This window comes from Gadus morhua, chromosome 9 (genome assembly GCF_902167405.1).
Source record: "Gadus morhua chromosome 9, gadMor3.0, whole genome shotgun sequence".
Classification (NCBI taxonomy): Eukaryota; Metazoa; Chordata; class Actinopteri; order Gadiformes; family Gadidae; genus Gadus; species Gadus morhua.
This window is the reverse complement of record NC_044056.1, coordinates 2,512,204-2,529,251: the sequence shown is the minus strand read 5'-3', so window position 1 is coordinate 2,529,251 and position 17,048 is coordinate 2,512,204. Positions and strand designations below refer to the sequence as shown.

General features: G+C 43.0%; 1 protein-coding gene across 1 annotated transcript; it reads right to left on the bottom strand.

The window, feature by feature from the left end:
• Positions 1 to 5,765: 5,765 nt before the first annotated feature.
• Positions 5,766 to 15,239, bottom strand: si:dkey-234i14.6 (uncharacterized). Its single transcript, XM_030367059.1, has 5 exons — positions 14,370 to 15,239; positions 12,566 to 12,742; positions 9,582 to 9,791; positions 7,310 to 7,523; positions 5,766 to 6,892 (listed from the first exon to the last, which is right to left on the bottom strand). Exons 1-5 carry the CDS (start codon positions 14,853 to 14,855, stop codon positions 6,714 to 6,716), a joined length of 1,266 nt encoding a protein of 421 aa, XP_030222919.1. The 5' UTR covers positions 14,856 to 15,239; the 3' UTR covers positions 5,766 to 6,713.
• Positions 15,240 to 17,048: the final 1,809 nt, after the last annotated feature.

Below are 17,048 nucleotides of genomic sequence, written 5' to 3'. Positions count from 1 at the left end.
ATAAAATAATAAGTTCGGCGCTTATATTTAATTTTTAGTCGACCCTGGCTTGCTTCTTCCGGCTGAGTTCATCTGGAGGGGTAAGAGGGGCTCTAGCCCCACCAGTCCAATGCAATGTGTATTGGACTTGAAACATTGAAATGCGCATGCTCAGAGTGTGTCTCTGTTGAAGTGGACGGAGATTATTTTACTTAGTGGTGGGGCTAGCCCAATATGTCCATGGTGTGGACTTGGGACGGTTAAATATCCCAGGATGCATTTCGCATTTCGCATTTCGCATTCCTGTTTTAAAATATCAACGTGTAAGCTATAAAATACGCTATATAGGCACATTTTAAAAGTATAACAAAGATGGAGGCCTATTCAACATAATTGCATAGGCCTACTATTATTTTAAAATGAAAGAGGGGTTTTGTTTAAGATAATTTGTTTATTGTATAAGTCGCTGATGGAGGAAACCCATCGCAACGGAAATCCCGGTCGGATCCATCTGAGTGTGTGTGTGTGTGTGTGTGTGTGTGTGTGTGTGTGTGTGTGTGTGTGTGTGTGTGTGTGTGTGTGTGTGTGTGTGTGTGTGTGTGTGTGTGTGTGTGTGTGTGTGTGTGTGTGTGTGTGTGTGTGTGTGTGTGTGTGTGCGTGCGTGCGTGCGTGCGTGCGTGCGTCTGCGCGTATGTTCGTGTGTTTTTCTATTCTATTATATTCTATACAGTGTTACCCTTTAGGTTTCATTTGATAAAAACGACAGTGTTAGCCCTTATGTTTTTTTCCCATGATGACTGATGAAAAACAACAGTGTCACCCCTCATGTTTCATTTGATAAAAACGACAGTGTTACCCCCTATGTTTTATTCAATACATTTCGACAGTGTTACATCTTATGGGTTGTTCATGACGACAGATAAAGAACGACAGTGTTACCCTTTACGTATCTTTTCATAAAAACGACAGTGTTACCCCTTATGTTTTTTTCCCATGATGACTGATGAAAAACAACAGTGTTACCCCTTATATTTTATTTGACAAGGACAATTTTTTTTTTTTTTCAAATATGTTTTTTTTCATGACGACCAATAAAATACGATAGTGTTACCCATTATATTATATTTGACAAAGACAACAGTGTTACCCCTTATGTTTTTTTTCATGACGACCAATAAAAAACAACAGTGTTACCCCTTATGTTTTTATTCATGACGACCAATAAAAAAACAACAGTGTTACCCCTTATGGTTTTTTCATGACGACCAATAAAAAACAAACAGTGTTACCCCTTATGTTTTTTTTCATGACGACCAATAAAAAACAACAGTGTTACCCCTTATGTTATTTTTCATGACGACCAATAAAAAAACAACAGTGTTACCCCTTATGTTTTTTTTCATGACGACCAATAAAATACGATAGTGTTACCCCTTATATTCTATTTAACAAAGACAACAGTGTTACCCCTTATGTTTTTATTCATGACGACCAATAAAAAAACAACAGTGTTACCCCTTATGTTTTTTTTCATGACAACCAATAAAAAACAACTGTGTTACCCCTTTTGTTTTTTTTCATGACGACCAATAAAAAACAACAGTTTTTTATTTATATGAAAAAAACCCTTATGGTTTTTTTCATGACGACCAAAGAAAAAGGACAGTGTCACCCCTCACGTTTCATGTGATAAAAACGACAGTGTTACCCCCTATGTTTTATTCGATACATTTCGACAGTGTTACCCCTTATGGGTTTTTCATGACAACAGATAAAAAATGACAGTGTTACCCTTTACGTTTCATTTGATAAAAACGACAGTGTTACCCCTTATGTTTTTTTTCATGACGACCAATAAAAAACAACAGTGTTAATCCTTATCTTTTTTTTTCATGACGACCAATAAAAAACAACAGTGTTACCCCTTATGTTTTTTTTTCATGACGACCAATAAAAAACGACAGTGTTACCCCTTATGTTTTTTTTCATGACGACCAATAAAAAACAACAGTGTTAAACCTTATCTTTTTTTTTCATGACGACCAATAAAAAACAACAGTGTTACCCCTTATGTTTTTTTTTCATGACGACCAATACAAAAAAAAACAGTGTTACCCCTTATGTTTATTTCATGACGGCCGATAAAAAACAACAGTTACCCCTCATGTTTTTTCCATGTTGACCAATAAAAAACAACAGTGGTACCCCTGTCGACGTTTTTGCGGGGAACCAAACCTGAGCTGTTTAGAGTATTAACCTCCAAACTTATCAATGCACCATCAAGACACCGAATAAACTCACCACAATAGTTATACTTGACTTTATAATTCGCATGAAATACAGATAAGAGTCTTCAAACAGAGGACATCAACCAGACTTGAACCCCGGTCTCCAGGGGGTTAGCTCACAGCTCTCTCCACTTCCCACTGAGAGTAATAATGTCAATATGTCTGTGGTTATATATGACAATATATATGCAATAGACATGATAGCATTACGTTTCAAATTAAAGATATTGTTTTTTCCACAGAAATTGACCCGCGGTCGCCAGTGGGTTAGGCAGAGTGCACCCCACTGCACCACTGAGGCGATGAAAATACACAATAATCAATCATCAATAAAGAGGATATACATGACATTAAAATGTATGTGTCTATTTCTATTATTTCCCTTATGTTTTTTTCATGACGACCAATAAAAAACGACAGTGTTACCCCTTGTGTATTTTTCATGACGACCAATAAAAAACAACAGTGTTACCCCTTATGTTTTTATTCATGACGACCAATAAAAAAACAACAGTGTTACCCCTTATGTTATTTTTCATGACGACCAATAAAAAACAACAGTGTTACACCTTATGTTTTTTTTCATGACGACCAATAAAATACGATAGTGTTACCCCTTATATTCTATTTGACAAAGACAACAGTGTTACCCCTTATGTTTTTATTCATGACGACCAATAAAAAAACAACAGTGTTACCCCTTATGTTTTTTTTCATGAGGACCAATAAAAAACAACAGTGTTACCCCTTATGGTTTTTTTCATGACGACCAAAGAAAAAGGACAGTGTCACCCCTCATGTTTTATTCGATACATTTCGACAGTGTTACCCCTTATGGGTTTTTCATGACAACAGATAAAAAATGACAGTGTTACCCTTTACGTTTCATTTGATAAAAACGACAGTGTTACCCCTTATGTTTTTTTTCATGACGACCAATAAAAAACAACAGTGTTAAACCTTATCTTTTTTTTTCATGACGACCAATAAAAAACAACAGTGTTACCCCTTATGTTTTTTTTTCATGACGACCAATAAAAAACGACAGTGTTACCCCTTTTGTTTTTCTTCATGACGACCAAAAAACAACAACAGTGTTACCCCTATGTTTTATTTGATGAATATCGACAGTGTTACCCCTTATGTTTATTTCATGACGGCCGATAAAAGACAACAGTTACCCCTCATGTTTTTTCCATGTTGACCAATAAAAAATAACAGTGGTACCCCTGTCGACGTTTTTGCGGGGAACCAAACCTGAGCTGTTTAGAGTATTAACCTCCAAACTTATCAATGCACCATCAAGACACCGAATAAACTCACCACAATAGTTATACTTGACTTTATAATTCGCATGAAATACAGATAAGAGTCTTCCAACAGAGGACATCAACCAGACTTGAACCCCGGTCTCCAGGCGGTTAGCTCACAGCTCTCACCACTTCCCACTGAGAGTAATAATATAAATATGTCTGTGGTTATATATGACAATATATATGCAATAGACATGATAGCATTACGTTTCAAATTAAAGATATTGTTTTTTCCACAGAAATTGAGCCGCGGTCGCCAGTGGGTTAGGCAGAGCACACTCCACTGCACCACTGAGGCGATGACAATACACAATATTCAATCATCAATAAAGAGGATATACATGACATTAAAATGTATGTGTCTATTTCTATTATTTCCCTTATGTTTTTTTCATGACGACCAATAAAAAACGACAGTGTTACCCCTTGTCTATTTTTCATGACGACCAATAAAAAACAACAGTGTTACCCCTTATGTTTTTATTCATGACGACCAATAAAAAACAACAGTGTTACCCCTTATGTTTTTATTCATGACGACCAATAAAAAAACAACAGTGTTAGCCCTTATGTTTTTTTTCATGACAACCAATAAAAAAACAACAGTGTTACCCCTTATGTTTTTTTTCATGACGACCAATAAAAAACAACAGTGTTACCCCTAATTGTTTTTTTCATGACGACCAAAGAAAAACGACAGTGTCACCCCTCATGTTTCATTTGATAAAAACGACAGTGTTACCCCCTATGTTTTAATTGATAAATATCAACAGTGTTACCCCTTATGTTTTTTTTCATGACGACCAATAAAAAACAACAGTGTTACCCCTTATGGTTTTTTTCACGACGACCAAAGAAAAAGGACAGTGTCACCCCTCATGTTTCATGTGATAAAAACGACAGTGTTACCCCCTATGTTTTATTCGATACATTTCGACAGTGTTACCCCTTATGGGTTTTTCATGACAACAGATAAAAAATGACAGTGTTACCCTTTACGTTTCATTTGATAAAAACGACAGTGTTACCCCTTTTGTTTTTCTTCATGACGACCAAAAAAAAACAACAGTGTTACCCCTATGTTTTATTTGATGAATATCGACAGTGTTACCCCTTATGTTTATTTCATGACGGCCGATAAAAAACGACAGTTACCTCTCATGTTTTTCCATGTTGACCAATAAAAAACAACAGTGGTACCCCTGTCGACGTTTTTGCGCAGATCCGAACCTGAGCTGTTTAGAGTATTAACCTCCGAACTTAACAATGCACCATCAAGACACCGATTAAACTCAACACAAAGGTTATACTTGACTTTATAATTCGCATGAAATACAGATAAGAGTCTTCCAACAGAGGACATCAACCAGACTTGAACCCCGGTCTCCAGGGGGTTAGCTCACAGCTCTCTCCACTTCCCACTGAGATAAATAATATAAATATGTCTGTGGTTATATATGACAATATATATGCAATAGACATGATAGCATTACGTTTAAAATTAAAGATATTGTGTTTTCCACAGAAATTGACCCGCGGTCGCCTGTGGGTTAGGCAGAGCACACTCCACTGCACCACTGAGGCGATGACAATACACAATATTCAATCATCAATAAAGAGGATATACATGACATTAAAATGTATGTGTCTATTTCTATTATTTCCCTTATGTTTTTTTCATGACGACCAATAAAAAACGACAGTGTTACCCCTTATGTTTTTTTCATGACGACCGATAAAAAACGACAGTGTTACCCCTTATGTTTCATTTGATTAAAACGACAGTGTTACCCCTTGTGTTTTTTTTCATGACGACCAAAGAAAAACAACAGTGTTACCCCCTATGTTTTATTTGATAAATATCAACAGTGTTACCCCTTTTGTTTTTTTCATGACGACCAATAAAAAACAACAGTGTTACCCCTTATGTTTTTTTTCAAGACGACCAATTAAAAAACAACAGTGTCATAGATCGCTAACTAGCAGAGAGTTGTAAGCACTTTCCACCCTTTTCAGTGGAGGAATTGGACTAAAAAATCTACCGAAGGTATCAATTGTTCTTGCTGAACTTTATCCACATAAACAACCCATGTTCGATCAATGTCCACACACAAATAAGGATGCATATATGGCTGAAAATAATTTTATTAAACAAATAAACCGATTTCATAGAAATAATACAATCTTCATCTTTGTTTTATTCGGATGACTGGCACTAACAAGTTATTTTGTGGCACTTTAACCTCTGACCCCAGCCATTATAAGGACTCATAAATGCAACTTAGATATATATTATCTGGTCCCATATATAGGACCTATATAGGAACTAGGTACCATTTATATAGCACCAACTGGTGCACACCTGCAATGAAAACACCTTTAGATCTGCTGAACATTTTATCTAAACACAGGTGTTACTATCGGTTCATTTATCTAACCTAATCCTAACCCAAATAAATGTCTGGCCAGTGTGTAATTATTACATCAACACCTGAAACTGCATTTTTCTAATCTGTGACTAAGAAAAGCATAGCACAATGACAGTTTATTTAAGCGGAGCAACATCAAGACAGTGTATAAACAGTGACTATACAAAGGTTCCCCAACATAGTTGAACAATGAATAAAAAAATAAATAAAAAAATTACAATTGCTGCTATTGGCATCAAAAAAAGAAAAAGGCTGCTAATCTTGACATTCTTTTATGAAAATATTTTTAGTTGTGATGAACTGTTGGTTAATGTCTCTTAACTAACCCGGTTGGGCGGCAGTAGCTCAAGAGTTCCAGCGGGTTGACTTGACTTGAGTGTCGGGGTGTCCCTGAGCAAGACGCCTCACCCCGACTGCTCCCGACGAGCTTTCCTTTGGTGAAACCGTAAATGTGTGTATGAATGGGTGAATATTACGCAATAATTGTAAAGCGCTATGAGTGGCCATTTTAGGAGAGCGCCACATAATTGCAGTCCATTGGTTGTATGTTATGCTGTATAATAATAATATTTTTTACCCATATTTCGATTCAGTAAACATAAGACTCATCACAGCACTGGTAAAGACATTTTATCAACATTGTAGTGCAGTAGCACTCATCTCACCACAAGGTGGCGATATTGGTTCTTCACAAGCTTCGAGGCCTACTCGTACATGGACTCTAACAGGCCCGTCTGCTTGAAGGTCTCTGATACTTGCCGGGAGTGTTTGATTTTAGCGGCCAGCGCTTCTAGAACGTCGTTCTGATCGACAGCTGTGGCCGTCTTGTAGATAAACGTTTTCAGAGACTCAAGACCGCGCATGCCCAGATTCACACCACAACCTGAGAAGAGAGGAGAGGAGGGGGGAGGGGAGGAGAGGAGAGGAGAGGAGAAAAGAGATATGTTAGAGGAGAGGGGAGTGGATGGGAAGGGTTGAGGGAGGAGTGGGGAGAAGAGGAGAGAGGAGAGGAGAGGAGGGAGTAAAATCAAGAAAGAAGAAAGTCAAGCACTGCTAAATTCAGTCACACACATTCCTTTGTAATGGAAATGTATTCCTTTGTCCATTCTCCATCAATGCATTTTGTCCATGCATGCATGTCACGCGTGTGCCATGGATTATAACGTGCTCGTTGCTATGTTCCACTCTGTCCACGACATACACTATTTATACTCCTGCTTTTCCCGTGCATCCGTTTGAATCATCAGTATGCTTCCTGCGCCGATGCTTTCAGATCGCCCCCCCCCCCCTCCCCGCCCACCTGTGTCGAAGTTGAGGACGCGGGCGGCCTCGCCCTCCACGGTGACGGCCACGTTGTCCCCCTGGATGTAGGCCGCGCTGACATGGCGGTGCGACAGCTGCACCTCGAAGAGGCGCCGGCTGCACTGAAGGCGGTGCAGCGTGAGGTCGCTGAGCCGCGGCTCGATGTCCGTCTTGTAGGCGTTGAAGGACTGGTGGAAGATGTTCTTCATGATCTGCGGTGGAAAAAACCAAAGCCAGACATTTAGCGTAATGGTCGTTTATTGAACCACGACCCGTTAGTGAACCACGGAGATGCGCGACTTGGGGATTCCGAATCTATTCAACAATGTTTCCCCTAGTGGCGGGTTCCAATGTGGTGGACCTGATATGGTCATTCAATATGAAATCATAATGTTTCCATCTTCATCTTAATCTGTATTTCTAAGTGATTATTGTGTGATCGTATACATTCTCCCATTAGTCTGGATAGTAAGTCGACCCAGGATGGATGAAGAGGGCAGATCATTCTGGCTTTGTGTCACGGTGCACAGTGCGTTCGCACCCCCACCGGGGCTGCACTGACAGGGAAGCAGCAACCGGAAGAACGAAGAAAGAAGATTCTTATTAAACGTGACCTTTAATAAGAATCTTCCTCCACATCAATTATGTGGATCATACCAGGTATTGGTTGTGACACAGTCCATATCTTTCAGTCTCTCTCGCGCTCTATCTCTCTATCGCTCTGTCTCTGTCTCTCTCTCCTTCTCTCACTCGCTCTCTCTGTCTCACTCAGTCTCTCTCACTCAGTCTCTCTCTCTCTCTCTCTCTCTCTCTCTCTCTCTCTCTCTCTCTCTCTCTCTCTCTCTCTCTCTCTCTCTCTCTCTCTCTCTCTCTTTCTCTCGCTCTCCCACTCAGTCTCTCTCTCTATCTCACTCAGACTCTCTCTCTCTCTCTCTCTCTCTCTCTCTCTCTCTCTCTCTCTCTCTCTCTCTCTCTCTCTCTCTCTCTCTCTCTCTCTCTCTCTCTCTGTCTCTGTCTCTGTCTCTCTCTCTCTCTCTCTCCCCCCCCCCCCCCCCCCCCCCCTCTCTCTCTCTCTCTCTCTCTCTCTCTCTCTCTCTCTCTCTCTCTCTCTCTCTCTCTCTCTCTCTCTCTCTCTCTCTCTCTCTCTCTCTCTCTCTCTCTCTCTCTCTCTCTCGCTCTCTCTCTGCCTCTCACTCAAACGTCCTTTGACCAATTCTAGAGCATTTATCTGTTACCAAGTAACGGTGCTTGCAGATAGCCACCCACTTAGCAACAAGAGACCCAACAATGGCTGTTTCTGCACCTGTTGGTTCTGCTGCGAGCTACAAAGTATGGGAGGGCTGCTGGGCTAGTTCCAAACTTTAACACATTGCTTCAAAAGCATTGAATATAGACAAGGATTGAGGGACACACGCACACACACAAACACACACAAGCAAAAACAAAGACACACATAGACACACACACAAAAACACCCACGCGCACACCCACAGAGTAATTAATGCATGAGCACAATCGGGCACTCAGCAATTTTCTGAAAGGAGAATAACAAATCAGGAGGCTTGTTCAGTTGAAATAATTGCTGCTAATCCCCATGTATTGTTAAAACTATAAATATCTCTTCAATGTGAGCTAGACTTTTTAAGGGAAATCATTTGTAGATCGGGATGTTTTATTTTCTCCTACATGAGCCGAACACGAAACATCAGAATCAACAAAGGCCCTACAATCTTCAAACCGATCCTGTTGTATTTTGTTGAATAACAGCAAGCGGTCCTTAACCCATTTTATATACTATCTCTGAATACAAACAAACAATTTCTCCTAAATTCCTGTTGAATTAAAGTCGTTCACTTTAAAATAGATAGGATTTACAAAACAGTATTTAATCCAATGATGCTCAATCTGTCAACTATGTCAATAATACTCTGCAACCATAGGAACGGCCTTTTTGAACTTCAGTCGAGCAGAGCTAGAGAATAAGATAAGCAGAAAAAAAGGATGGGATTTTTTTTTGAACCAATACGGTTGAAGTATAAAGTGTCCCAATAGGAATAAAGCACAAGTAACTAACATTTTTACTAACAGGATATACCACTGTGGGTGAATATACCGTCGCTCTCGCCACAGTTGAACCGATAGCGAGCACGTATACTTTTACTGAGGCTAGGAGAGACCTGACCGTGGTTTAATCACCCAGACCTGTACGGCCCTTTAAACTTAAACTTAACACCGTAAAAGCACACGAGCGCTCGGGACTGGGTACTCACCGAGGCGTTGGCGGTGTGACACAGGAAGCGCACCATCTTGGTGTCGGAGGCCGGGCACACCAGCGCCATGTAGCGGCTCCGCAAGGTTCCGTAGATCTTCAGGTGGAAGCCGGGCTTGGAGGCGTGGTTCTTGTGGTCCCGGAGCGCTTCTACCCCGTAGGCCGACAGGTCAAAGTAGAGCCGGTGAGCCCGGATCTCTGGGGTGGGCACCTGGAGAGGACCAGCGGATCCATTAGATTACAGGTTAGAGGTTAGGGGAGGCTCGTGAGGTCCAGTGAGGAGAGCTCGGATTAGGTCCGTGGTGTCCATGAGATTAGATGAGGTGGGGTGACAGGCGAGGTTGCATGATTTTTATTTTTTTTAACTCTAAATTAGGTTAGATTAGATTAGATGAGGTAAAGTTAGGTCCGGTAAGAAAATATTACGGTGGGTTAGGTTAGGTTTAGTAAGGTTAGGTTGGGTTGGGTTTATGCTCAGAATTACGATTTTACATTAAGTCTGACAGCAGACAACTGTTCTTTGTTTCGTATTTGTTTCAAACAATCTTATTGCTGGAACTGGGGATCAGTAAGTGCATAATTGGTGAACACAAAGTTAGCCATCATTTGTAAATTGTCCAATGGTGTCTGTAAAGTTTTCAAATGAGCGTGTAGATCGTGTAGACTAGGCCTTGTAGATATTCCCTTGTTAAAATCCCCTTCTGAAAGCTTCATCCACTCATATTGACGAGCTTTCTGTATAATATCTCCTTAATGGTGAAACAAGGGGTATCTCTTCCCCATGTAGTTTTTGGTTCCTGGCCAAGGCTCTGTGCAATCCCCCCAGAGGTTCTGATACAACATAGCGGGACTGCTGGATCCCACATCTAATCTAGGTTAGATTAGACTGGGTTAGGAGAGATTACTGGTAGATAAGGTTTGGCTACGTTTGAAACAACATGAAATAATATATTACCAGTCCCTTTCACTCAACTACCACCTATTCGCTTCTCAACAGATATATATTTGAGGTCAGCCCTTTTAAAAGTTTTTTGTTATTTTTTTTCTCTGAAGCACTTTGAGATTCTTGAATATAAAGTGCATTATAAATAAAATGTATTATTATTATCATTATTATTATTTCTTTGTGTTTTACTGTCATCAGAACAGTGGGCAGTAAGCACATCGATTTAGTAAATATCCTTGTCAAAGCTATTGGCAATTGGCCTTTTTTTTGTCCCACAATTCATGCCAATTACATTAACAGCATATCTGTTGGTGGACTGAGAGACAGATATAGGATGAGAGAGGGCGGAAGGATTAGGTATTATGAGCATGAGAGGGCATGAAGAAGATAGAATAGCCTTGAATAACAAGGTCACGTCGAGGGAGGTAAATTCAATAGAAGCAGGAAATGGCCAGAGAGGAGGAGGAAGAGAAACAATAAAAATATACGACACAGTAACACCCCCTCCTCCCGCCCCTTCCCCCCGGAGGAGAACGTGATCTGGAAGGCGTTTTCCGCAGGCTGACCGCAGCCCGGGTATCATCCCAGGTCATCTGGTAAGCGCTGGTATTTACGCACACATACACACACACAAACACACACACATTGCTTCAAAACAAGAAGAACAGGTATGCGTTCGGTTTCAGGTCTGCAATATATTGCTCTGGGTTTCATTCGTAGACATTTTAAAGGGTAAGACTTGATGTGACGTGAAATGATCTTGATAATACACCCCGGTATGATGTGGACGGACAGGAAACACCAGACGAGTGCGGGTACGTCGCTGAAGATGTGTACAGAAGCATCAGTAGGCGTGTGTGTACACAGTGGCAAAGCTGACTTTGTCACCCTACCATCTGGTTCAACACTTAGTGGTTAACAACTAGCAAACTGCCTCACAGTCAATGAATATCAAAACATGATTTCAGACCAAAGCGATAGAATAACTGATTGACCTGGGGCCATGGTTAAATATAGATTTATTATGACACAACATCCGTCAAACAGCTGGTACCAGGCTTACAAGGATGTTTATGGCCGCTGGCACTGGAGGGATGTGACACTGTGGTAAAATCTGGCTGTTGGTATTAAGAGAGTGTCTCCCCTATTGGCTGACGGGGGGTGTTTGCACATTGTGGGCTGTTTACCCAGATCAGTTCCATGGGGCCAGATAAAGGAAGGTTTACCTTGCAATATCCTGTGTCTATTATCAGCCCTGTTTACCTGCTACCCAACCCAGCGTGTGAAGACCAGCTATTGCCTCCATTAGTGCATTAGTGTGTGTGTGTGTGTGTGTGTGTGTGTGTGTGTGTGTGTGTGTGTGTGTGTGTGTGTGTGTGTGTGTGTGTGTGTGTGCGTGGGTGGGTGGGTGGGTGGGTGTGTGTGTGTGTGGGGGGGGGGGGGGGGTTGTGTGTGTGTGTGTGTGGGTGCACATGCCCTTTTGGGTTTATCTTTCCATTTTAGAATTCTGGTCTGGTCTGTGTGCATTAGTTGCAAGTGTGTGTGCTTGTGTTTGCGTGAGTGCGTCTGTGTGTGTGTGTGTGTGTGTGTGTGTGTGTGCGTGCGTGTGTGTGTGTGTGTGTGTGTGTGTATGTGCTTCTGTGTTTGCATGAGTGTGTGTGTTCATTTGTGTGTGTGTCTTTGTGTGTGTGTGCTTCTGTGTTTGCGTGAGTGTGTGTGTGCGTGCTTCTGTGTATGTGTGTGTGTGCAGGTGTGCTTCTGTGTTTGCGTGAGTGTGTGCATGTGTGTGCGTGTGTGTGCATGTGTGCTTCTGTGTTTGCGTGAGTGTGTGTGTGTGCATGTGTGCTTCTGTGTTTGCGTGAGTGTGTGTGTGTGTGTGCTTCTGTGTGTGTGTGTGCATGTGTGCTTCTGTGTTTGCCTGAGCTGGTGTGTTCCTGCGTGCCCTTGTGTGACGCATCATGTATATAATCGGTACATATCATCCATCGTGTACATGAACGTCTGTCTCCTCTGTCCCGTGTGTGTGCGTTCCTCCGCACCTGTCTCTGGTCCAGCCTCTCTATGGTGGCGTTGGCGCCGTAGGCCCGGCAGGACTCCACCGCGTAGTCGGAGCTGATGCCCAGCACGGAGCAGGAGTCCCCGCAGGACCCGTCGGCCACCACCAGCACCCGGGGCCACTGGGGCCGGGGGAGGCGGTGCAGGTACTCCTCGGTGAACTGAGTCGTGGACGGAGAGCAGGAGGGGGGCTGCGTTAGCAGAGCGGTGGAGAGCGTTCCTGCTCGTACTCATTGGTGATTGGCTCACTGTCCCCCGGCTCTGTACCAAAGGATCCACACAGCTGTGTGGCTGACACAGCTGTGTCCGCTGCCTACATCTGGGATTGTTTTAGGGGCCCACTTGGGGCCAACCTGTGCCTTCTGCCCCGGTCCTCCCTAGAGAAGGTCCCTGTAGCCCCTGTGCATGGATCAGTAACTCTGACGTGCCCTGGTTCTGCAGAAGTAACAGCAGGCAGGTATACAGAGAAGCTAAGGACTCCGTTTAGCATGACTCATCAGCAGTCCAAGAACGATGTGTATGACTGTAGAGGACGGTTATTCAAGGGGGCTATATTTGCATCATAAGACATCCTGGCGAGCTGAAGAGAGAAACAGGACACCCATCAAACGCAATGGCCGCTCGTATATCAGGGGAATGAGTTGGCAGTGAATTTAAATGGAATGGAGGTGGACTGTGATCACAGGAAGCTGTCCTGTGTCTCTTAGGGTTGCACAGACTGTTGGAAGGAGAAGCCAGATCAACCCGAAGAGGGGATTAATATTGGGCAAATCTCTACACAATTCTTTTGTTGTCAATATAGATTGTCTGTGCACCTCTGTGTTGATGCCACTGTGGGTTAAATACCAAAAACACATTTGAGTTATTTATAAAAATTCTGGGATGGAAATTAGTGCTGCCAAGCCATCCATCCAATCCCAATCTTAATCAATCATTTTAATTAAAATAGTATTAAACGTCATGCAATGAATAGTGAAACTCATGCCATTGGCCATGCAAAACACATCTCATGTCACCATAGTTACTATCGCCATGTTCATAAATTAGATGTCAACCAATTTCAGCGGGAAATGCTGCTTAAGGGCCGAATGTTTTTCTTATCTCTCATTTGGAATTCGTAGTAAGACCTAAAACATGATTGGTTTCGTCATAAGATGCTATCAACCAATGAAAAATAAATAAATGTTGGAATCTAAAGTGGCCTGGAATCTATGCAATTGCGATTCATTAGGGTGACCTTTAAAATGTGAATGCGATTCGTTTCTTTTAAAATCGAAACACGTGTTAAATGATAACACCCAAATCCTTTCAGATAACATCTGTTCAATTTGATTTCACTATAGTCTAAATAATCCTCTTAAAGCCTTGTTTTCCTTCAGATCTCCGAGCGGGTTACATAACAGGCTATATCCAATATAGGCTACTATCAAGGCTGGATTAGACATACAGATCATAGAGTGTACGTGAGAAATAAAAAGCTTATGGGGCATTATAATCTTTCATATTAGGTTTTTCTTTTCTCAATAGTAACTGTGCAAATCATTTGCAAAAAAGGTTACTGGCTTTGTGGCCAGTTGGTAAAGACAAATGTTTGAGACACAATGGGAAATTTAAGTTGAATGTCTCTCTCCCTAAATATAGTGCGCCCCCTCTCTCTCATTCTCTAAATGTAGTGCCCTCTCTGTTTGTTTGCAGGTCAGTCTATCTGTCTGACGGTCAATCTCTCTCTCCCTCCCTCGAAATCGCATATCTTCTATCAACTCTACAACAGCCAAGAAAAGAGACTACCTTGGTTCCCAGCTGTACACGGACGTCGACCTTCTGCTTCTTCTGCTCCAAGATGCTCAACAAATACTCCTGAAACACCCCGATCTTGGTGAAAAAGTGCTCGTTGTGCCAGCACCCCTCCATATTATCAAAGTCCACCCCTAACCCCAGCAGAAACCCCACACTGCGGGGGTCCAGGGCGATCTGCTGGGGCCGGCAGAGCAGGGCGCTCCGGCACCGCTCGTCGAGCACTGTCAGCTTCAGCACCTTCCCCGAGCGGACAGCGACCAACGCTGCGGTCAGGCCGATCGGTCCCGAGCCCACTATTAACACGGAGATCTTGGAGCGCCACTGTCTGAAGCCGTCCAGGCTGACTTTGACCACCACGTACACGGCTACAGCCACTAGAGTACTGACGGCGGTGTCGAAGGCTAAAGCCTGGTACTGCTCCTGTCCACTTTCGCCGACGCTGCTGCTGCTGCTCCCTCCAGGGGGTTCTCCGCCCATGCTGTGCGTTCAAGTCAGCCGTTATTGTGCCAAACGTGGTACGTGGTGGTACGATTTAAATGTGCAGCAAATGTGGCTTCAGCTCAGCTGCCACTTTGCATGCATCCGTCTCACTCCGTATGTCCCGTCGGTGTGCGCCGTCTCTAAGCCTGCCCCAAGACATGCAGAACCGAGTGCTAGGCGCCGGCAGAGTGCAAAGAAAGTTCACGATTTCCGAGTGTGCAGGTAGCCACTTTTAGTTTACACAACAGAAAACCAACTAACCCCCGGTCAGCTAGTGCGCTCAGGACAGATTGCGGAGCTCTTAGAGGCATAATAAAGTATTGATTCGCCGTTTCAGACGGCTCTTACCCGCCCACACACAGCTCCTCACTTCCCTCCTTTGGGGGGGAATTGACAACCAATATAACAGCAACATCAGCCACCAGGGGGTATAGGCATATGCCAGCACGGTTTATCCTATACGTTGATCATCTGATTATAATTATAAGCCCCGTGCCATTAATAGATTAACGTTGATCAAAAACATTTAGAAATTAATATCATCGCTTTATACCGCCTCTGTTGTATGGGGGTTGACGGCTGCAGGTGTGGCTATAACTGCAGCTGCGCCGTTACATCACATCCAATTACCAGCTAAACGCGATTTAAATATATCGTGCTGACCTTTAAGCCCCGTCTCGTAGACGCTATGACCAGCGTCATGACATCAGTATACGCCTCGGTAGTTAGAATAGAGAGAGAGAGAGAGAGAGAGAGAGAGAGAGAGAGAGAGAGAGAGAGAGAGAGAGAGAGAGAGAGAGAGAGAGAGAGAGAGAGAGAGAGAGAGAGAGAGAGAGAGAGAGAGAGAGAGAGAGAGAGAGAGAGAGAGAGAGAGAGAGAGAGAGAGAGAGAGAGAGAGAGAGAGAGAGAGAGAGAGAGAGAGAGAGAGACTTGGGTCTGTGCGTGATCATTAAAGCAGGTCCTGTTGATTTCCAGATCTAGAAAGTTATGTGTCCCATAAAGACCATACGGCTAAATACATAATGAGCTTAATTTGTTAGAATGAGTCCCTAGATTGCGTCACTAATTGAAGAATATCAGCCGGGCCTTGAGGCTCGGACAAAGACCTTCCGGTTAATGGTAAACAAGCAAGTAGTTGCCTGGTAACCAGCTGGGAAAAATGACCCAGCTGTCAGAATAATGAACATCTTAAAATTATAGTGTTGAGGTTGGAGGTTGATAAACACAGAAAGATTCACACAAACACACACAGGCACATGCAAACACACACACACACAATCACAATCACACACACACTGCCACTACAAGACCTGTGTGTGTTGCCATGGCTGTGTGTGTGCAGAGCAGACGGAAGATCTGCTCTGTAGAAAGGAGAGCTTTCTCCAAGCTTCATGCCATTTGCGGTACCTCCCTGTATGTTGCACTACCCCTTTGACCTTCTGTTTAACCAGGTGCCCCTGTGATTGTTCGTGAAGAGAGCCGAGAACGCCTTGGGTTCGCGAGGAGAACACTATGAAGATCATTGTGCGGTCAGCCTATTCAGTATTTCTTCTATCTGTGTATTCAGGAGATCTACGAACCTCAATTCAATTCAATACAGGCTTCATTAGCAGGACATACATAAACGTTATATAATATGTGTTACTAATATGTGTTACTTGTGTTACACACTGCCGGAAGAGCATTACTCTCCTCGTTGGTCATTCAGCTGGACCTTGCGGCAGCTTTGGACACATGCAGTGAACCACCAGATCTTCCTCTCCACCCTCCAAATACTGGGATCCTTGGCGTGACACTGGATGACCCCCTTTCCTTCGCTGCCAACGTCTCTACAACATGTTCCAAGTTCTCCCACAGTACAGCACTCCTCTGCACTCTGCAATGGCTACTGGTGCCTGCTCGAACCCGATTCAAATCACTTGTACCCGCCTTCCCTGCTGCGATTGGCTAAGGCCCATTCTACACAAAAGACATGGTCAAATACTACAACCCATCCTCTCTGCTATGCTTAGCAACGCATAGCAGAAGGCTTGCTACTCCCTCACTAGGAGGTGAACCCAGCTGTGGCTCAACAAAATCCTGATTGTTTGCTGTCCTGGATCCACAATGGTGGAACGAGCTCCCCAATGAAATCATGACAGTGGAAACCTGACCTCTCTCCGTGGCCGACTGAGAAAGGAATAAAAAAAT